The sequence below is a fragment of the Hemitrygon akajei genome, chromosome 14 (genome assembly GCF_048418815.1).
Source record: "Hemitrygon akajei chromosome 14, sHemAka1.3, whole genome shotgun sequence".
Classification (NCBI taxonomy): Eukaryota; Metazoa; Chordata; class Chondrichthyes; order Myliobatiformes; family Dasyatidae; genus Hemitrygon; species Hemitrygon akajei.
In genome coordinates this window covers 49,016,225-49,038,705 of record NC_133137.1, presented here as the reverse complement: position 1 = coordinate 49,038,705, position 22,481 = coordinate 49,016,225, and the positions used below count along the sequence as shown (strand labels likewise).

Sequence of the window (22,481 nt, the reverse complement as noted above, 5' to 3'; positions counted from 1 at the left end):
TTCTGGTTTCCCATGGTTTTGCAGGAGACATCTTTGAATAAGGTGTTGCCAGAAGCTGAGAGCACAAAACTAGGTCATTTCACATTTCTGTATGGCGGTAGATGAATTCCACAAAGAATGAAAATGGCAGATAGTGGGCATGATGCACCGTTTTATACTTCAGTTAACCACTATTCTTGCATATTTTTTGGTAGTTTCTCCACTATAGGGTTTATTCCTCTTGCTACATCCAAGTAACTCAGTCCAAGTAGGTAACTCACGTTTTTCGTAGCTTGCACATCTGCAAGCTACAGCATCTTCCACGATTCTTTGATTGAGAGCGTGGAAAATTGAGTCTGCAGAAGAAAGATTCTTCCATTGCACCTGAGAGCTGTGGCATATGTCAGCTTGGAGCTGGCTTATTAATGTGAACTATCCTAACCCAGCTCACACGTTGCAGTGACATCAATCCACTTACAGAGAAGGTCTAGCTCTTTGCTTGGTTTGAGACTTGGTCCTTCCACTGCATTGCAAAAGCTTGACTTCCGGGACAGATAGCTCTCAGTCAGGTTGCCAAATACTTTTAGTCTTGCTGTGACTCGCTGTCGATGAGCCAAATCTAATGCACCTGTGGCTCCTGAATAAGAGCATTCTGGAGATTGGCTTGACAAATGTGCATCTTGGGATGGATGGAAGTTCAGTTTGTCCACGTCTGTGCTGATAGGATTGGCATCAGTAGCAACTCTTGATTTAAGTCTCTGCTGTGATGAGACTGCAGAAGGGGGTGTTGTGGATCTTTGCTGCTGTGGACCTTGGCCATCAATACCTGGACTATGCCAAAGGCATGTTGGCTGTGCGGTGTGAACAACTTCTCCTTGTAGAGCTGGAGCACTGTCTTCTTTATAGCCAGTAAACATTTGGATGCATTGTCTGTTGTGACGGCAAAATATGACTGATTCTGCTTGTAAACACACCACTCTCCAAGTCAGCTGCTGCTTCATACACCTTTACCTCTGCTGAGGCAGCCTCAGCTAAATGCCCTTCCTTGAGTGCACTTACTGTAACCTCTGCACATGCTTTCTCCACATCTATACGAGCTTTCTCCGTTTGAATCTCAGCTTTGTGTTTAGTATAAGTAGCTATTCTTGCTGCTGCAGCAGCTCTGGCATGGGCTCATGTTGCAGTAGTGGTAAACTTGGATTCGTTCAAATGTCCCAATAACGTGGTCAATGCACCACATTTTGACCTGACCTCCAGGTCTCGGTGATCAATGTTGCTCGGGTCGGAAGCTGACATTGCTGTGTACAGTGTTTAGGTACACCTCCAGCCTGTGGGCGGTGCCTTCGAGATAAGTTATCTTATCACTCTTCTGCCCTCGCAGTGTATACGTACAAAGCAGTGAGTTAAACACCTTCTCAAAAGAACACCCAAGACTTTCTTCAGCGATTTTAATGAGATTTCACTTTGCTTTTCAAGGGCAAATAAAGAGAGGATGAAGATAGACGTCTTTCCAACGTGTGCTTCAAAACAAAATCAGAATTAATCCACGCACGCAGGAAATGATATTTTAAAAAAACTACTTATGTACAGAAAGTGATGCTCATTCAAAATGAACTGTGCCTCTGGAGGCCAGAACAATATTGCTAAGCTATAGTGATTAGAGTTTTGCTGATTTGTTCACAACCAAACAGTTGGAGGTAAGTAGTTGTTCTTGAACTTAGTGATGTGGGACTTGGCATGGCCCAGATAGTGGGGATTTTTGACAATGGATCTTGCCTTCCTAGATACTACTAATGGTGGATTGGGATGTGTCCTTCAGGTATCGGATAAAATCTGCTACTCTCTCGATAACTGCATCCACGTGCTGGGCTCACGACATCTGATACATGAACACCCACGAACTTAAAGCTGCTGACTTTCTTCACAGTCAATCCCCAAATGTAGACTGGGACACACTTGCCTTTCTTCCCCTTCCTGAAGTCAGCAATCATCCCTTTAGCTTCGCTGACATTGAGAGGTTGTTTTTGCACTCATTCTGGCCTACTTCACTCTGGTAAGCTGATTCACCCCCACTTGTGATTTGTTCAATAACAATTCATCAACAAATTACACAGTCGAAAGTAAATTTATTATCAAAGTACATATATGTCACCATTTATTACCCTGAAATTCACTTTCTTACAGGTATTCACAATAGAACAATAAATAGACAAATAAACAAACAATAGAATCAATGAAAAACTACACACAAAGACTGACAATCAATGTGAAAAGATGACAAACTGTGGAAATTTAAAAACAATAAACAATAATAGTAAAAAAATACTGAGAACATGAGTAGCAGAATTCTTGAAAGTGAGTCCAAGGGTTATGGATCCAGTTCAGTGTTGAAGGGAGTTATCTGCCTTGGTTTAAGGGTAATAAAGGCCATTGAACCTGGTGGTGTGGGACCCACAGCTTTTGTATCCTTCCCAAAGGCAGCAGCAAGAGAGAACATGGCCTGGATGGTGGGGTCCTTGATGATGGATGCTGCTTTCTCGTGGAAGCACTCCTTTTAGATGTGCTCAACAGTGGGCGAGCTTTGGCTGTGATGGACTGGACTGGACTGTTTCCATACCAGGCCATCATGCAACCAGCCAGGATACCCTCCACTGTGCATCTGTAGAAGTTTGTCAAAGTTTTAGATGACATGCTGAATCTGCACCAACTTATAAGTAGTAGTGCTGCAATGCCTTTTTCGCAAGGGCACTTACCATAAGGTATAGGAGCAGAATTATACCATTTGGCCCACTGAGTCTGCTCTGCCATTTCATCATGGCTGATCCAATTTTCCTCTCAGCTCCAATCTCCTTTACCCCTTCCTACCCCAACCAATCAAGAGTCTATCAACCTCTGCCTTATTATATACATAAAAACATTCTCCATAGCTGCCTGTGGCAAAGAATTCCGGTGATTCACCACCTTCTGGTTAAAGAAATTCTTTCTCAGCTCTGTTCTAAAAGGACACCCCTCTGTTCTGAGGCCATGTCCTCTGGTCTTAGACTCTCCCACCACAGGAAACATTCTCTCCACATCCATGCTATCAAGGCCTTTCACCATTCAATAGGTCTCAATGAGGTTACCCCTCATTCTTCTAAATTCCAGTAAATACTGGCCCAGACATCAAGCGTTCTTAATATGAGAAGCCATTCAATTCTGGAATGAATTTCATGAACCTCCTTTGAGCCCTCTCTAGTTTCAGAACATCCTTTCTAATTTAGAGGCCAAAAACTGCTCACAATACTCCGAGTGAGGACTCACCAATGATTTATAAAGTCTTAACATTACATCCTTGCTTTTATATTCTAGTCCACTTGAAATGAATGCTAACATCACATTTGCCTTCCTCACCAGACTCAACCTGCAAATTAACTTCTTGGGAATCCTGCACAAGTATTCCCAAGTTCCTTTGCATCTCAGTTTTTTAAAAATTTTCTCTTCATTTAGTAAAAAGTCAACCTTTCCATTTCTTCTAGCAAAGTGCATGACCATACACTTCCTGACACTGTGTTCCATCTGCCATTCCTTTGCCCACACGATTCAACACCTTCCAACCCGTCATCTTTTTCTAATGATTTGATTTCATTTTTCTTTAACCAACAGAGTAACACCACCCCATCTGCCTACCTGTCTGTCCTTTTGATACAATGTGTATCCCTGGACATTAAACTCCCAGCTTTCAGCCATGATTCAGTGATGCCTACAACATGCCAATTTGTAACAGTGCCACAAGTTAATTTACTTTGTTTTGTATACTGCGCACATTCAGATACAACACCTTCAGTCCTATAATCACCCTTTTCAATTTTGTCCGCCTTTTACATTGCAGCTCATCCTATTGACTGCAATTTTGCCCCAGCATCAGCCTCGCCTCACTACACATTGCCTCAATTTGTAAACCAGCTACCTTATCTTTAGCACTACTATCGGCCTTTCCTATAATAGTTCTTACATCGAGTTATAGGCAGCTCAGGATGCTCAACCTTTTGATTCCTAACTTTGTCTGAGGTCTTACCAACATCTGCCTCCACAACCTCTCCACTAACTGTTCTGGTTCCCATCCCCCGGCAACTCTAGTTTAAACCCCACCATGCAGCATTAACAAACCTTCCCGCTGGGATATTAGTCCCCCTCCAGTTCAGGTGCAAACTGTCCCTTTTGTACAGGTCCCACCTTCCCTTGAAGAGAGCCCAGTGATCCAAAAATCTCAAGCCCTCCCTCCTACACCAACTCCTTAGCCACGTAGTAAACTCTATAATCTTCCTAGTTCTGGCTTCACTAACATATGGCATGAGTAGCAATCCTGAGATCTCAACCATGGAAGTCCTCCTCTTTAACTTAGCATCTCTCCCTGCGCAGAACCTCGTCACTTGTCCTACCCATGTCATTGGTACCTACATGGACCACAACTTCTGGCTGTTCACCTTCCCACTTAAGAATGCTGAGGACTTAATCCAAGATATCCCAGACCCTGGCACCCAGGAAGCAATATACCATCCGGGAATCTTGTTATCACCCACAGAGCCTCCTGTTGGTTTCCCTAACTAACGAATCCCCTCATCACCACAGAATGCCTCTTTGACCCCCCCTTCCTTTATGAGTCACAGAGGCAGATTCAGTGCCAGTGACTCGAACACTGTGACTTTCCTGTGTTAGGTCATCCCCACCCCCCTCCTCTCTAGACAGTATCCAAAGTGTTGAGGGTAATAGCCACAGGGGTATCTGCACTGGTTCCTCAACCCCTTTCTCCTTCCTGCTGTCACCGTTTCCTGTGTCCTGCACCTTGGGTGTAACTACCTCTCTATATGTCCTGTCTATCACCCCCTCAACCTCCCGAATGCTCCGGAGTTCATCCAGTTCCAGCTCCAAACCCGTAACACAGATTGTTAGAAGCTACAGCAGGATGCACTTCTCACAGTTGCAGTCATCAGGGTACTGGAGGTCTCCCTGCTTTCCCACATCCTGCAAGAAGATATACTGAGCAGATATAAAGGAGGAAAAGAGAAAAAATTGTGGTCTAAGACAATTTGAAGATGGCATTGGAACTATCCATGCAAGAACAGAGAGCAGAGCAGCCTTGAGATGCGCCTGTGTTGATGGTCAGTGAGGAACAGATATTGTTGCCAATCATAACAGATTAAGATAGATAGATAGATAGATACTTTATTCATCCCCATGGGGAAATTCAACTTTTTTCCAATGTCCCATACACTTGTTGTAGCAAAACTAATTACATACAATACTTAACTCAGTAAAAAATATGATATGCATCTAAATCACTATCTCAAAAAGCATTAATAATAGCTTTTAAAAAGTTCTTAAGTCCTGGCGGTTGAATTGTAAAGCCTAATGGCATTGGGGAGTATTGACCTCTTCATCCTGTCTGAGGAGCATTGCATCGATAGTAACCTGTCGCTGAAACTGCTTCTCTGTCTCTGGATGGTGCTATGTAGAGGATGTTCAGAGTTTTCCATAATTGACCGTAGCCTACTCAGTGCCCTTCGCTCAGCTACCGATGTTAAACTCTCCAGTACTTTGCCCACGACAGAGCCCGCCTTCCTTACCAGCTTATTAAGACGTGAGGCGTCCCTCTTCTTAATGCTTCCTCCCCAACACGCCACCACAAAGAAGAGGGCGCTCTCCACAACTGACCTATAGAACATCTTCAGCATCTCACTACAGACATTGAATGACACCAACCTTCTAAGGAAGTACAGTCGACTCTGTGCCTTCCTGCACAAGGCATCTGTGTTGGCAGGACAACTGATGAGGAAATCGAGGTTCTAGCAGAGGGAGATACACAAGTTCAGGTCTTGAACCTGGATAATGAGTTTGTGTTGAATGCCCTGCTGTAGTTGATGAACAGTAGTCTTATATATGAGCTCTTGTGATTTACATAACCTAGAGCAGAGTAAGGGCCTGAAGAAATCACAAATGCTGTTGACTTGTTGTGGAGGTGAGCAAACTGGAGCAGATTCAGCTCAGCTCGAAGGCAATCTCTCAAAGCATTTCATTACAGCTGACACAAGCACCATCGGATGGTAGTTATTGATGCATACATCAGGATGCTCATCATTAATGACAGCTCTGCATTCAATCCTATCATTCCCTCAAAACTAGTCAATAAGCTCCAAATCCTTGGCCTCAATACATCCTTGTGCAACTGGATCCTCGATGTCCTCATTTGCAGACCTCAGTCAGTTCGGATTGGCAACAACATCTCCTCCACGATCTCCATCAGCACAGATGTACCACAAGGCTGTGTGCTTAGGCCCGTGCTCTACTCGTTATACTTATGACTGCGTGGCTAAGTACAGCTCCAATGCCGTATGTAAGTTTACTGATGACACCGCTGTCATAGACTGAATCAAAGGTGGTGACAAATCAGCATGGAGGAGGGAAATTGAAAATCTGGCTAAGTGGTGCCACAACAACCTCTCACTCAATGTCAGCAAAACCAAGCAGCTGATCATCAACTTCAGGAGGAAACCGGAAGTCCATGAGCCTGTCCTCATCGGGGGAAAATCAGAGGTGGAGAGGGTCAGCAACTTTAAATTTTTATATATTTAAAGAACATCCTGAGCTATAATAGTGTTGCACTAACTGTTACACTGCCATGGCACCCTTGCATATCACACATACAAATAAAATAAGTTAAAATCTGAGATCACTGGGGTAACAGACAATGTTGTTCTGACATCAGGGAACACAAGTTAAAAATTAGGAAGCAGTTAGGGTACCAGTACTTGAAAGTCACCAGGGATTGTGGGATGCTATCTCAAAAGGGCGGAGGAGCAGAGCTAAGATGGCGTTAACAGTGCCTCCTTCGAGCTTATCTGCAGGTTCTATGCTGGCGCCCCCAACTAAAGCAGCGTGGGAGAAAACGGAACATCAGGAGCAGCAGATCAGCCACCGGAGTCTCTGCACTTGGTGACTCTCGCTCACTCTTATTGGTGGAGGAGAGTTTGTCGTCAATTCTCAAGTTGGAGAATTTGGGGGAAAAAAAGCAACACCACAGACTTAATCATCAGTAATCAGCGAGTTGTTTTATTATGTTTCCCCTCTCGCTGTGAAAGGGAACACCGCTCTTTCTCTTTATTGGGACAGAGAGAGCCTGTGGTATGTGAAATTGTCGGCTGAACTGTTAGTTTTTGTTCTACTGCAGATCATCGTCTTTCTTGGGGGCTTGCTTGATTAGCGGAGGGAGCTGACGCAGTTTTTGCAGGTGGGTGGGGGGAAGGATCATTGCTTTGCTGCTGCTTGTGCATGGGGAGGGGGAATAGAGGGGGCTTTGGGGTTCTAACATTTTACTGCCAGTCATTCTTTGTGGTACTCTTTTGTTTTTGCAGATGTCTGTAAAGAAAAAGAATTTTAGGATGTATATTGCATATATTTCTCCAACACTAAATGGAACTATTGAAAATGGTTTATGCAACAGACAGCATAAGAGTACTCAGAATAGACAGGAAGAATTTAGTGATTTTCAGTGGAAGAGTGGGAAGATGAGTGGATCTAGCTTTTCATTGAGATTTATATATTTTATATTACATACAAATTAATATGTCAGCAAAACCAAAGAGCTGATTATTGACTATAGAAGGAGGAAACCAGAGGTCCATGTGCAAATCCTTAAGAGGATAAGCAACTTTAAATTCCTCTGCGTTATCATTTCACAGGACCTGTCCTGGGTCCAGAACATAACTGCCATTATAAAGAAGGCACAACAGCGCCTGTATATTCTTATAAATTTGTGAAAGTTCAGCATGTTATCTAAAATTGGCAAGCTTCTATAGGTGGAGAGTATCCTGACTAGTTGCACTGCAGACTGGTATGGAAATATCAACGTCCTTGAACAGAAAAGTTGACAAAAGCCCAGTGCATCACAGGTAAAGTCCTCTCCACCACTGAGCATACTTACAAGGAGTACTGTTGCGGGAAAGCAGCATCCATCAACAAGACCCCTCACCATCCAAGCCGTGCTCTCTTTTCTTACTTCTGCCATAGGGAAGGAGGTACAGGAACCTCAAATCCCACACCAACAGATTCAGGAACAGTTACTACCCTTCAACCACAAGACTCCTGAACCAGAGGGGATAACCACTCACTCCAACACTGATCTGATTCCACAATCTATGGATTCACTTATAAGGACTCTACAACTAGTATTTTTGATATTCATTGCTATTTTATTTATTTTTTGTGTATTTAAACAATTTGTTGTCTTTTACACACTTTTTTTGCATCTCTGTAGTATGTGCTTTTTCATAGATTCTATCTACTAGGAATGCACTCAAGAAAATGAATCTCAAGGTGACACGTACTATGATAATAAATTTACTTTGAACTTTACAATTTAGCAGATTGCTTGTTGTTTTGCTGAAAAGAAATTTATTAAGTCGACACAACTTCATTTTGTTTTAACGACAGCACATGGCTCATCTCCCTTCTACTTTTTCAACTTTTCTTGTTCCCCAGTGAGGATTCTATTCTAACATCTACCAGATACTTTAACATACAGCAAACAAGTATGTTGGGACAAATCCTATCAATGCAATCCAGCAAAAGATGTTGAATAAAAATCAATGAGGCAAAATCCTAGCCAACTTTCTGATCACCTACCACTACGCAATCATTCCCATATCCTACTGATCTCCACTGCTCACTCATACACTCAGTTTATAAACTATGGCTGAAAACTACCAATTTCTTGGTGAAATTATTGTAAACTACGACACACAACACGTTCCTTTTTAAAGTGTCTAAACCGCTTTTAGAAATATGAGATTAAGGCCTGTCCCCTGAGAACAAAGCTTCCATGATCAGGAAAGAATGGGTTTCAGCGTCAGCTGTGACCAGTCATTTAACCAGTGGTCACAGCTATAAAAAGGAAGCATCTGACATTCTGCACTTTAGGGCTGGATAATTATAAGTGCCAGAAACACAGCTGCTCCCCAAAATTTACACAATTGCTATTTTTGTGATGCCCAATTAAATACAAAGAATTCCCTAATAATATGCAGTTCCAAAATACAAACCAGATGCCACACGGAGACAAAAGGGTCAAATATATTCAACACGAAAACAAAGGCTTTAAATTACTTATTCCTGCAGATGGAAACCCCGGCGAGGCTGCAGTTGTCACCCGTCAATATCATAATTAAATTTTCGTTAATATATTTACTTCCTCCGACCAACGGAGGGCCTAATTACCTTTTATCAATAATGGTAATTGCATTAAAATACAATAATAAGTTAGATTAATTCAGCTCACAGTAGTAAAGTTGGCTACTGTATTTTGTACATCTTCCAAGGATTCCCACTCTGCGTTATATATTTTGGCAAAAAAAGTTAAGAGCCGCAGTGGTCAGAATCTAAAAACGGGACTACGCTATAACTCGGTCACAATGTGCAAACTGGAAACGAGAGGATATATGACACTAGTACAAAAGGATTCTGAGCAGCTGGCTCTGGTTGGGATTTAGTACAGCGCTTGTCGAAAGACTGAAAGACAAACTTGGACAAGGTTGATTTCCTCAAAAGGAGTTTCCCGAAGTTCGATAAAAACGACAGATGGTAAACTGTGTGGTCAATGAATAACCACATCGCCAAGACTGAATGTGCAAATCTCTGCTATTAGATACACCTCGCTGTATGTAGAGAGGTTGAACGGGGGCACGAACTTAACCGAAAGTGATTGAAAAAACCATTGACACCCCAAGACTAAAGAGTAGGAAATTCCACTTCATCCTGGCAAGAAAAAAATCTAGAACAGAGTTACCGGTTGAAACATTTCACCACGGTGAGAGAGAGAGAGAGAGGAAAACAAAGTTTTCTAAAGGATTGGGTCTGCGGGAACGGCCGTGCTGTAGGGAGCCCAGCCCGGGGTAATGAGTGTCTCGGGAATATTTCCGGGCATAATAAACACGGTGACAAAAGCAAATCCTTCCAACCCTCTCTCCGCTTCACCACCGAAACCCAATAACTCCAGGTGAGAACCGAGGACTGGGGTAACAAACACCTGGTGCGAAGTTCGGCGGAGAAGAGGCCGGTGCAGTGTGAAGTTTGAGCCCGAGTCTCACCTGCGCTCATGCTGCGGGGCTGCCGTGCCCAGGCGCTCCCTATCGCCCCACGTCCTCCGCCTGCTTCCCAGCCATTCGCACCGACTTCCTGCACGACACGGTTACCGAAACGACGGAGGCGATCTGTGGCTCCCGACTGCGCGGCGACAGGAATTTCAGACAAAGTACATTGCGTCCACAGTGGGAATCCCGTTCCCGATTGCTCGCTGCCACTGGCCGGCGCCGTCGTGAGCGCGCACTGCGCCCTCTACAGCCCAACCACGGCACCAGCGTTCCTTGTGACGTCAGCCGCCGCACCAACGTCATCGCCAGCAACGCATTTGCGTCCCTCAGCCTCGAAGCACTATGGGAATCATAGTTTTAAAATCAACGTCTCTCCTCTATTTCCAGTGTGAAATAGTCCAGTAGGACTACTATTCCTAGAATGCTAAGCGCGCATTCGTCGGTTTAAATGGCGGATTGCAATGGGTGAAGAGTTTGACGAGGAGCTGGTGTTGGAGGTAGGTAATCTTCTGCCTTCTGTTGCCCAAGTCATGGGTTTCTTTATCAATTGAATTGCATTTATCGTTTCGGATTGTTGTGCAATCGTGTATTGTCCTTCTTTCTAAATGAGCTTCAGAAATTCAAGCCTGACTGATCTGTTACTTTGCTTTACGTAGTAACTTCACGTGTCTTATAATGTTTAAAGATAAGAGATGTAATTGTTGAAAGCTTTTTAAATTTCATTAAGGGTCTTGAACCTGAAGTTTTAGTTTTGTTTCCCTTTCCACAGATGTCGCCTGATCGGCTGAGTGCCTTGTGCATTTGAGATTTAAGACCATAAGATATAGGAGCAGAATTAGGCCATTTGGCCCATTGAGTTTGCTCTGCCATTCATCATGGCTGAGCCATTTCCCTCTCAGCTCCAATCTCCCGCCTTCTCCCTGTATCCTTCTATGTCCTGACTAATCAAGAATCTATCAATCTGTGCCTTGTATACCCAAAGACTTGGCCTCCACAACCACCTATTGCAAAAAATTCCACAGATTCATTACTCTTTGGAAAAAGAAGTTCCTCCTAATCTGTGTTCTAAATTGATATCCCTATATTCTGTGTCCTCTGGTCTTAGACTCCCCCACCATAGGAAACATCCTCTCCAAATCTACTCTATTGAGGCTATTCAACATTTGATAGTTTTCAATGAGATCGCCCCTCATTCTTCTGAATTCCAGTAAATACAGGCCCAGAGCCATCAAACGTTCCTCATGACTTGGAATTGTGGACCAACAATCTTATGTTAGTGGTAAGTATACTAGTGAAGAGAATTCATAGGGGCAGGTCTTATGAGCATTTGGAGGAGCATTTGGAGAAGCATTGTCTTATTAGGGATAGTCAGCATGGCTTTGTGTGGGGGCAGGTTGGGCCTCATAAATCTGAGTACTGTTTTTGAGGAACTGACAAAACAAGTAGATGGAAATAGAACGTGGATGTGGGGTACATAGATTTTAGTAAGGTGTTTGATAAGGTTCCTTATGGTAGACTCATTGAGGAAGTCAGGAGGTATAAGTACAAGGGAAACTTGGTGGCATGCATTTGGAATTGGCCAGCCCACACAAAACGGTGCATAGTGTGTGTTCTGTCTGGAGGTCGTTGACCAGTGGTGTTCTGTGGGGAATTCTTCTGGCACCCCTACTCCTTGTGATTTTAGTAAATGACTTGGATGAAGAAGTAGAAACGTGGGTCAGTAGGTTTGCAGATGACATGAAGGTTGGCAGTATTGTGGATAACATAGATTGTTTTGGGTTACAGAGGGACAAAGACAAATGTGGAGCTGGACTGAAAAGTGGTACATGGAGTTTAGTCTGGAAAAGTGTGGAGTGATACACTTTGGAAGGTTGAATATGAAGGTGGAGTTCAGGGTTAATGGCAAAATTCTTAGCAGTGTGGAAGAACAGAGGAATCTTGGAGACCAAGACCATAGATCTGTCAAAATTACTATGCAAGTTGATAAGGGTAGTTTAGAAGGTGTATGGTGTGCTGGCCTTCACTAGGTGATTAAGTTCAAGAGCTGTGAGGTCATGTTGCAGCTCTATAAAACTCTGTTTGGACCACACTTGGAATATTGTGTTCAGTTCTGGCCCCCTCATTTTAGGAAGGAAAATGAACTATTAGGAAGGGTGCAGAGGAGATTTACTAGGTGCTGCCTGGATTTAAAGGTTGAGCAATATGGATTATTTCTCTTGGAGTGGAGGAGGATGAGAGTGACATGATAGAAGTGTACAAGATTATGAGGCATAGCTAGAGTGTTCAGCCAGCACCCTGTACCAGGGCAGCAATGGCTAATAATAGAGGACAACCTTTTAAGGTGTGTAGAGGAAAGCTAAGGCATTATGCCAATTGTTTTTTAACACAGTGATGAATTCCTGGATTGTATTGCTGGGGGTAGTGGTAGAAGCTGATACATGAAGAAAATTGAAGAGACTCTTAAGAGGGCGCATGGATGAAAGAAACATGAAGGGTCATGGGCTGTGTAAGGGGGAAGTGTTGGGTTGATCGGAATAGGTTAAAAGGGTGACACAACATTATGGGCCGAAGAGCCTGTACCATGTTAGTGAATTAAAGTAAGCTAAATCAGAACATTGAAAACTAGCTTTAATGCCTGCTTTCTTTATATATATATATATATATATATATATATATATATATATATATATATATATATATATATAAATATATATATTTTTTTGAGTGTCTGGTAGTTCCTTGGTATCAAAAGTAGAAATTCTAGCTCAATAATGTACATTTGCAGAAACTGATTTTAATAGTTTGGGAAAATAGTTGTTCCCAGGAATTATCAAAAGGGAATTGAAAAGTAACTTTGAAAGTCCTTTTTTTTAAAAAAACTTTGCTTTCATGTACCTTGCTCTGGATAATGGAAAGTTTTAATATGTGATACTGTTGAGGGAAAACAATAGAATAGTTGTGTTAGAGGTTTAAAAAAAGTGAACATGTTAGCTAAGGTGGTTGTAGTTAGGTTCCTTATGGTTGTTATTAGCAAGACCTGGTTATGGGGATAAGCTCCCAATACACATTAAATGCTCTGACAATCAAGTCCAGCACCTGGCCTTCAAGTATGGCTTAGCTACTAAGCCCAGCAGAACCATTTCTACTGACAGGAATGGTAGCTTCCATACATGTCTCTTCAGCCCAACTCATCCATGCTGATCAAGATGTCTATCCGAATTAATCCTATTTGATGCGGATCTCTATGCCGGAGTAGTTGTCTTAGGCCTCCAATCTGAATAACAGGCCTCCATTACCACCTTCTGTCTCCTTCTACCAAGCTGTATCCAATTTGTCAGCTCGCCCTGGTTCCCAGCCCAGCCTACCATGTGGGACCTTGCCACAGCAATGACTCTGTTAGGTTTATTTGGCATTGAAATATTTGTCTTATTAAGTTCAAGTCTACTTGTTATAGGAAGAATTTGTAAAAGCAATGCACATAAAATAAATATTGTTTGACTACAAAAAAGTGCTTTTAGTTATTGTTTTATATTTGATTAGTTCAGGCAGTGAGCAAATCCTTGGAGATTTGCATTTTTCAAGTACTTTAGTTTGGGAATTGCCAGTACTTTAATTATGTTGTTGAAATAGAAAGCCCAAGAAAACAAAACATCTGTGGAAAAAGATACAATAGCCTTTCGGCAGAAATGGAAGATATTTGAGATCAATAGCTTTTTAAAGCCATTCAGAACAAGAGTAGAGGAACAGGTGAACGTGGATAATGAATGAAGCTGTGAGGGGAGAGTGGGAAGGAGACAAAGGATGGTAGAGAAAGGTAAAATTTGCAGTAGAGTAGGAAATAGATGTTTTAATAGTTGTATTGATACTTTCACAGAAGGTGCAATCTCTTCTAAATCATGTGTCAGGAATGATACTGCTGGTAATTCTCTAGTGTGTCAACACAAGTATTTAATCAGGCAGGATGATACAACACAACCTGCTTGCTAAGGATTTTTTAATCACTGTACTATTCTTAATCTGGCTGCAATAGAGAGACTTGTCACTATTAATTCTACCTCTATTAAAGAACTGCAATTAAGCTGCCATCTTTAGTGGTTCAACAGACACCTCATTGCATCATATGTATATGGTCAAAAGAATCAAAGGTCAAAAGAATCTTAACTGAAAATAATAAGACTGGTAAATAGCAGGTAAATAATGCAGCTGTGAGACCAGTTCTGACACTTCATTTTTGTGATGAGGGACTCCCTATTCCTCAGTCTTAAGTATTATTACAAGGTACAGGAAATAGTGTGATCCAAATCTGTTTTATTAAGCAAAGCTTCTGACTGACTGTAACATCAAAATAGTGACCGTTATCTCCCGTCGCTGTGGAGGGAGCAATATGTCTCTCCCTTGTTAGAGAGCAAGCGATCCTGTGGGATGTTGAAAATGTTGGCGTGAATGGTTGGTTTTTGATGGACTGTAGACCATGTTCTCTCTTTGGAGGCTTTGCCTTTGCTGGCATGGTAGGTGGTGGGAATGGTGATGCTTTATGCTAGAATAAGTGTGAGAAGGGGGAGGGTTGATGCTGCTGCTTGTACGTTGGAGTGGTCAGGGTGCTTTGGGGTTCTTGTGTCTTTCTTCTGTCATTCATTCTTTGTTTTCTGTTTTGAGGATGTCAATGGAGAGTAAGAATTTTAGGTTGTATATTGTATACATTCTTTGATATTAAATGGAGCTATTGAACTATCTGGATAAATCTAGTTTAATAAAGTTCCAAAATAACTAGGACAAAATTGCTTGTTTGATTAGCATCCCATTCATTCTGCACTCCATCACAGGGGAAAACAACAACAAAATGTACTGTAGCAGTTCACAAGGAACCTTTGATGCTGATAGGAAAACGCTGACTGCTTCCGTCTCAAAGAACAGGAATTCCAGGTGCTTGGAAACAGCACCCCTTTCAAGCCATATACCACCTGGATTTATTGGGCCAAAGCTCAAGAGATAAGAACAACAAAGATGTTTTGGAAGACATTCATATTGCCTGGGAGGAGGCTTTTACTGCCTTACAGCTTATTCAGGTGGATAAATCCCTAGGGTATGACTGAATAAATCCTCAAACTTCGTGCCAGGCTCAAGACAAAATTGCAGAGGCCCTTGTAGAGATATTTGTTTCTCCATTGCTTGCTGATGAAGGACCTGGAGATTCAAGGGTGGCTAATGTTGTTCCATTCCTTAAGAAGGGTAGCAAGCACAAACCAGGTTACTACAGGCCAGTCAGCCTCTCATCAGTAGGAGAGGAGGAGATTCTGAAGGACAGGATCCGACATTTAATTGGCAAGAGTCAACATGGCTTTGTGTGTGGGAAATCATATTTGACAAATATTTTGGAGTAGCAAGGTCTTTAAGTAGCCATTAATCCTGAATGGTAGGCTGATCTGGAAGGTTGGGTCCCGTGGAATCCAGTGAGAGCTAGCCCAATGGATTCAAAATTAGCTCCGAGATAGGAAGCAAAGAATGATATTTGAAGGTTTTTTCAGGATGAAGTTTGGTGATTTGTGGTGTGTCGAAGACATTAGTGTTTGGACTTTTATTTATATAACTGATTTGGTTGTGAATGGCTAAGGCTTTATCAATAATTAGGAGGTGATGTTATAGTAAAGAAAGTTATTATAGATTACAGGGAGATCTTAATCAGTTAGGGAAGTGGGCTGAGGAGTAATAAATGGATTTCAATACTTATGAGGTGAGACATTTTGGAAAGTCAGACCAGCGTAGGACTTGTACTATGAATTAGTACTTGTACTATTGACTTAGGGAGTGTAATGGAGCAGGTGGTCCTAGGAGTACACGAGCATACTTTGTTGAAGCATCATTATAGATAAGGTGGTAAAAAAGGCATTTAGCACATTGGTCTTTAGTCAGGGCATTGAGTATAGGAGTTGGGATATCATATTGTAGTTGTATATGTCTTTGGCTTGACCACACTTGGAGTGCTATGTACATACAACTTTGGTAACACTATTGTAAGAAAGATGTAGTTGCACCGGAAAGAGTGCAGAAAAGATTGAAGCTTTTGCCTGGACTATAGGGCTTCAGTGTAGGGAGAGGTTGGCTACTTCTGTAATTTGTGATGATTTATTCCCCACCCCTACTCTTCTCTTTACCTGCCATCACCTCTCTGTAATTCTACTCCTCCTTCCCTTTCTCCAGTCCACTGTCCTCTTCTATTAGATGCTTTCTTCATCCTTTACTACTTCCACCTACCACCTCCCCCTTCTTACTTCATCCTTCCTCACCTGTAAGCTTGTACTCCTTTCCCTCCCCCCACCTTATTATTCTAGCTTCTGTCCCTTTCTTTTCCAGTGCTAAATAAGGATTTCAGCCCAAATCATTGACTATTTATTCCGCTCCATAGATGCCTCATTTACTGAGTTCCTCCAGATTTTGCTCAAACTAGGTCTTTATCCCTTGGAATGTAGGGGAAATGAGGGGTGACCTTATAGAAACATTTGAAAAATGAAAGGTGTAGATATTGTAAACGTTAAGTCCTTAAGGGTTGGGGAATCCAAAACTAGAGAGAATGTTAGAGGGTGAGAGGGGAAAGATTTTAAAGGGATCAGACTGGAAACATTTTCATGCAGACGGTGGTGAGTATATGGAATGGGCTGCCAGAGAAAGTGGTTAAGGCAGGTACAATGGCATCATTTATGAAGCTAAATTTGATTTTTCTTGGACAAGTTCTGATTTCCTTTTTTCCCATGTCACTTAACGGGGGTAGCAGTTATATAAACTATCTAGCTCAGATTATTTGATATTTTCAAAATTTCACTCAGATTCTCCAGTAATAACAGTTGATAGCTTTTTGTTTACTTTGCAAATTGGGAGTTTTGTTTTGATCTGAGGCTTGATTATTTGCCTTCTCATGAAATCTTAGATTTTTTTTTTTGGTTAGAAATTAGTTTGGTTATCTCTAGTTCTAAGGAAACTTTACAAAATTACATAATTATCCACTTAGTAAAGTTCCAATTTGTATTTCCTGGTACTTGAACCTTTGTGTTCGGCTGCTTACTCTGGTATTATTTAAATCAATTTTGATCACTTTCATAACCTTTGAAAGTGTCACTTTATCTTTTTGCATCAGACTCTGTGCAAGTTGAGGAACAATACCTCAACTTAAAACCAAGTGCATTCTGGATTTAACATCACATTCAACAAACCAGATAATCAGCATTTCCATCTTTTGTATTTCACTTGTACTTTTCTCTTCTGGTAATTTTGTACATTCATTTTTTTCTAGGCTTTCCTAATGATAACACTTATCATCAGAATGTTTAATCAGGTCATTTAATCTTTTCTACCATCCTATTCCTATTTCATCTTTATTTTCTTTGACTTTTGCTCTTCCCTACCCTTAATTTAAAATTTGTTTTCTTTCTATTACCAGTTCTGAACAAATTTCATCTTTTACTTCTCTCCAAATGTTGAATTATTTCGTGCATTTTCTGGAATTGCAAAAATATGCATAATTATATATAAAGTCGTAATTGAGATGCATTTTTTGTGTAAGAAGCTGAACCTTTGTGATGCAGAAATAAAAGGCACAAATGTATTCTTTGGAGTGAATACTAAGTAATGAGTGCTTTGGATTTCAAAGGGGATAAATTAGGAATTACTAGATAATGAATGAAAAATGCTCTATGCAGAAGACTCTTTTAAAGTACCTTCTCAAATTAAAAAGCTGAATTACAGAAAGGTAATATAGGTAAAACTTAACATGGGAAGCATTTCTTGTTAGATTGGTCCTTGAAGATATTGATGCAAAAATCTCTGGTCCCTGGAAGTGCTGATTGCACTGTATTTCTTTGGGAGCAAAGGCTTTCTGATACTGATCAATGTGATTTTTTTTTTTGCATCTCAGTTACTTGTTTCATGCATGTTTTCATGATTTTTTTTTTCATGGATCTGTCAGAAAGGTACTCTACTTTCTTGAGAATTGTCTTCTAATATGTGACATTGGATAATTAGATTCCGTCATACCCTTTTGAATATTGCCCTTGAAAAAATTAAATCTAAAATAAATGTTGCCCTAAACAATGAATAGGCTGTTAAGTCTCCTGAGGTCCAAATACCATTGGAACTTTAGCTCAACTCTAAATGTAATATTCCAGAAGCATTTTCACTTCTCTAGATGGAAGACTATTTCCATTCCATACTCCTACTGTCTACACATTTCTTGTCATTTGCATCCACACTTGAGTCTGCTTCCTTGGTATTACAGGAGAGATACTAACATGGATAGAAGATTGGCTGACTGACAGCAGGCAAAGAGTGGGAATAAAGGGGTCCTTTTCTGGTTGTCTAGTGGTGTTATGCAGGGACTGCTTTTTCATGTTATGTCAATAATTTGGATGATGGAATTGATACTTTTGTGGAAAAATTTGTCGACAATATGAAGAAAGGTGGAGGGGCAGGTAGTGTTGAGGAAATAGGGAGTCTGAAGAAGAGCTTGGACAGATTGGGAGAATGGGCAAAGAAGTGGCAAATGGAATACATTGTAGGATGTGTGTGGTCATGCACTTTGATAGAAGGAATAAATGCGTAGATTATTTTCTAAGCAGGAAGAAAATTTAAAAATTTGGAGGTGCAATCTATGCTTGGACTCCCAAGTGCAAATCCTGCATTTGGGAGTCATAGTGCAGGATTCCCTAAACCCTAAGGTTAACTACAGGTTGAGTCGGTGGTGAGGAAGGCTAATGCAATGTTACCGTTCATTTTAAGAGGACTTGAATAGAAGAAAAGCATGTAATGCTGAAGCTTTATATGACATTGCTCAGACCACACTTGGAGTACCATGAGCAGTTTTGGACCCCTTATCTAAGATAAGATTCAGATGTGTTGGCATTGGAGAGGGTCCAGTGGAGGTTCACAATAATGATTCTGGGAATGAAAGGGTTAACATAAGAGAAGCATTTGACTCTGGGCCTATACTTACTGGACGAGAGGGCACAAATTCAGAATAGAAAGATGTCCATTTGGAACAGAAATGAGAAGGAATTTCTTTAGCCAGAGGGTAGTGAACCTGTGGAAATCATTGCCATAGATGGCTATGGAGGCCAAATCATTGAGTATATTTAAAGCATAGGTTGTTAGGTTCTTGGTTAGTCAGGGTGTAAAAGGTTATGTGGAGAAGGCAGAAGAGTGGGATTGAGAGGGATAATAAATCAGCCATGATGGAATGGTGGAGCAGACTCAATGGACTGGATGGCCTAATTCTGCTCCTACGTTCTAAGGTCTTGTTTACCTTAGCTCAAGGTGCTTTTTTTTTTACTATGGAGGTGAGCATGTTGTTATAGAGCAATGCCATGGCATGTTCATTTTCATCCCACTGATAGGACAGTGAATGTACTAAATAGACAAGCTCAAAGCTTATCAGTTGATTAAAAATTTTTTTTTGAGTAAAATTAACTCAATTTAATTGAGTCCATTTTTATTAAATGGGGGGTGGGAGCAGTCAATATTTATAATGTATCAGCTCCTGTTTAATATTTGGTTCCAAGTTTAACATAGAAAACCTAGAAAAACATAGAAAACGTACAGCACAATACAGGGCCCTTTCGGCCCACAAAGTTGTGCCGAACATGTCCCTACCTTAGAAATTACTAGGCTTACCTACAACCCTCTATTTTACTAAGCTCCATGTACCTATCTAAAAGCCTCTTAAAAGACCCTATCGTATCTGCCTCCACTACCACTGCCGGCAGCCTATTCCATGCACTCACCACTCTGAGTAAAAAAGCTTACCCCTGACATCTCCTCTGTACCTACTCCCCAGCACCTTAAACCTGTGTCCTCTTGTGGCAACTATTTCAGCCTTGGGGGAAAAAGCCTCTGACTATCCACATAATTGATGCCTCTTATCATCTTGTACACCTCTATCAAATCACCGCTCATCCTCCTTTGCTCCAAGGAGAAAAGGCTGAGTTCACTCAACCTATTCTCATTAGGCATGCTCCCCAATCCAGGCAATATCCTTGTAAATCTCCTCTGCACCCTTTCTATGGCTTCCACGTCCTTCCTGTAATGAGGCGACCAGAACTGAGCCCAGTACTCCCAAGTGGAGTCTGACCAGGGTCCTATATAGCTGCAATATTACCTCTTGGCTCCTAAATTCAATGCCATGATTGATGAAGGCCAATACACCATATGCTTTCTTAACCACCGAATCAACCTGCGCAGCTGCTTTGAGTGTCCTATGGACTTGGACCCCAAGATCCCTCTGATCTTCCACACTGCCAAGAGTCTTGCCATTAATACTATATTCTGCCGTCATATTTGAAAATATGAACCACTTCGCACTTATCTGGGTTGAACTCCATCTGCTACTTCTCAGCCCAGTTTTGCATCCTATCAATGTCCCGCTGTAACCTCTGACGGCCCTCCACACTATCCACAACACCTCCAACCTTTGTGTCATCAGTATACTTACTAACCTATCCCTCCACTTCCTCATTCAGGTCATTTATAAAAATCACAAAGAGTAAGGGTCCCAGAACAGATCCCTGAGGCACCCCACTGGTGACTGACCTCCATGCAGAATATGACCTGTCTACAACCACTGTTTAAGTTCAACTATATCTGATCAATGCAACATTCTTGAACTAGTAGATTTTTAAGATCAATAGAGCTTGCCTGTTTGATTCATTCATTGCCCTGTCCTGGGATGAAAATTCTGTTCAGTCTCCATGCAACCCTTCACTTGGTAGAGTTTCATACAGGTCTGAAATTTAACAATGAAGTAGTTGAGCTTTAGATGCTGCAGCATATTTTCAAAGCTTGTGAATTTCTGTTGGTATATTACTTACTTGCAACAAATGATGCAACTAAGGAAGTGTCTGCTCTTTTTATTAGAAAGAAAATCTATGGCAAATGAGTTTCAAATTATAAATGATCTTTGTCGGTAACTAAAATTTACAAAAACTTTCTATATTCTCCGTTGTGCTCCGTTTCGGATCCAAGGACTCATTTTGGTTCGGATTGTTGTTGCCTGCTTCTTTCGTTTGCATGTTTTGTGCTTTTTTTCCCCCCTTTCTCTGTGCTTCGGGTGCTGATTATTTTTTTTGGGGGGGGGTGATTCTTTAAGACATTTTGCTTTGTGGGCTGCCTGGAAGCAATCAAATCTCAAGGTTGTATAATTTGTACATCCTTTGATATTAAATGTACCTTAACTTTGTATTTTGCTGCTATGTTCACATTAAAGGTATTAAAGCCACAAGCTTCTGTTGCTTTTAATTTTATTTGCACAATAAAAGTAGAAGTTACGAGCATCAATCTTTCTCTGCCAGTTTCAATTTTGTCTCAAATTTGATAGTAGCAACTGTGCCTGACAGTTGTTTAAATTGACAAGTTTTTTTTTGCTTGAAGCACTGAAATCTTGACAAAGTTCCCAGTTTGAATTTAGTGGGCTGTGTTGTAAAGTTGCCAGTGAAACAACAGTGCTTGCTGCTATCCTCTGAAGATCTGGGAACTTAAATTTTCTTCTTTTTTTTGGTTAGTATGGTGGGGTGGTGAGGGGCAAGTGATCTGAATCCACTTTGAATATGTCACCTCTCATTCTTGTTTGTGTGTCCTCCTGTACTCTTTTTCTTGGTCACGTAAATTCAGATGATTTTATCTTTCACAGTGGTGTTTGCAATATATTCTTTAGTTTCCCACCCCCTACCACTCAGTTTTATTTAATGCTGCAACAAAATTGATTGGACCTACAATGGTGTCAGTTCTACTTTCTCCTTTTTTTTTTCTTGCTCTCTGCTCATAGAACAAATTTAGTATTATCCTTGCTTTCATTTTCCGCTACAGCAATTTTCATTTACAACAGATCAGAATGCATCCATTGCTCTCCTCATTTGGACTGGTTTCTCGTGAGAATTGTGTGTCACTCTTCCACATCTGATAATATCCATGCCTTCCTTGAGTTCTTCCCATTTCAACTACATGAGGTGGCACAACTGCCCTTCTTTTTGCCTCTGTCCTTCCTGGTGTCCTGGATTACAAACATTTTGTACTTGAAGCATCAAACCTTCAATACTGTGCACTTGTTTACTGCTCACTTTCCTATAATGGGAAGTCCGAAAACTTGTTCTAGATTTAATTCTCTATCTCACTCCCAGCTGTCCTCTATTTCCTACATTATTCCAACAAAGATCAATATAAGCTTGTGTAAAAACATGACTTGTGCAGGCAGAATGCAGCCTTCTGGACTGGGCGGAAATGCTTTTGGTTTGTGAACACTTCCAGTTTTCGTTCCAAGACCATTTGGCAGTTGTAGGTGGTGCATCTGCATTTTCACCTCTAGCCTTTTTGTTACAATATACAGTGGATTCAATTGGGGCAGAC

At 41.2% G+C, this 22,481-nt stretch overlaps 2 protein-coding genes across 4 annotated transcripts in view; one reads left to right on the top strand and one right to left on the bottom strand.

The window, feature by feature from the left end:
• fgd6 (FYVE, RhoGEF and PH domain containing 6) overlaps positions 1-10,318 on the bottom strand; it is a 144,085-nt gene extending 133,767 nt beyond the window's left edge. The window contains exon 1 of the mRNA XM_073065985.1: positions 10,098-10,318. Coding sequence (XP_072922086.1) covers positions 10,098-10,107 — 10 coding nt within the window. The 5' untranslated portion in view covers positions 10,108-10,318. The remainder of the gene's footprint in view (positions 1-10,097) is intronic.
• Positions 10,319-10,488: 170 nt separating this feature from the next.
• vezt (vezatin, adherens junctions transmembrane protein) overlaps positions 10,489-22,481 on the top strand; it is a 120,076-nt gene continuing 108,083 nt past the window's right edge. The window contains exons 1-2 of one of the 3 annotated variants that reach the window (XM_073065987.1): positions 10,515-10,597; positions 10,870-11,379. In XM_073065987.1, the coding sequence (XP_072922088.1) occupies positions 11,371-11,379 (9 nt within the window). In that variant the 5' untranslated portion in view covers positions 10,515-10,597; positions 10,870-11,370. Of the gene's footprint in view, positions 10,598-10,869; positions 11,380-22,481 lie in introns of all 3 variants that reach the window. The other 2 variants (XM_073065986.1, XM_073065988.1) reach the window with 2 other exon arrangements.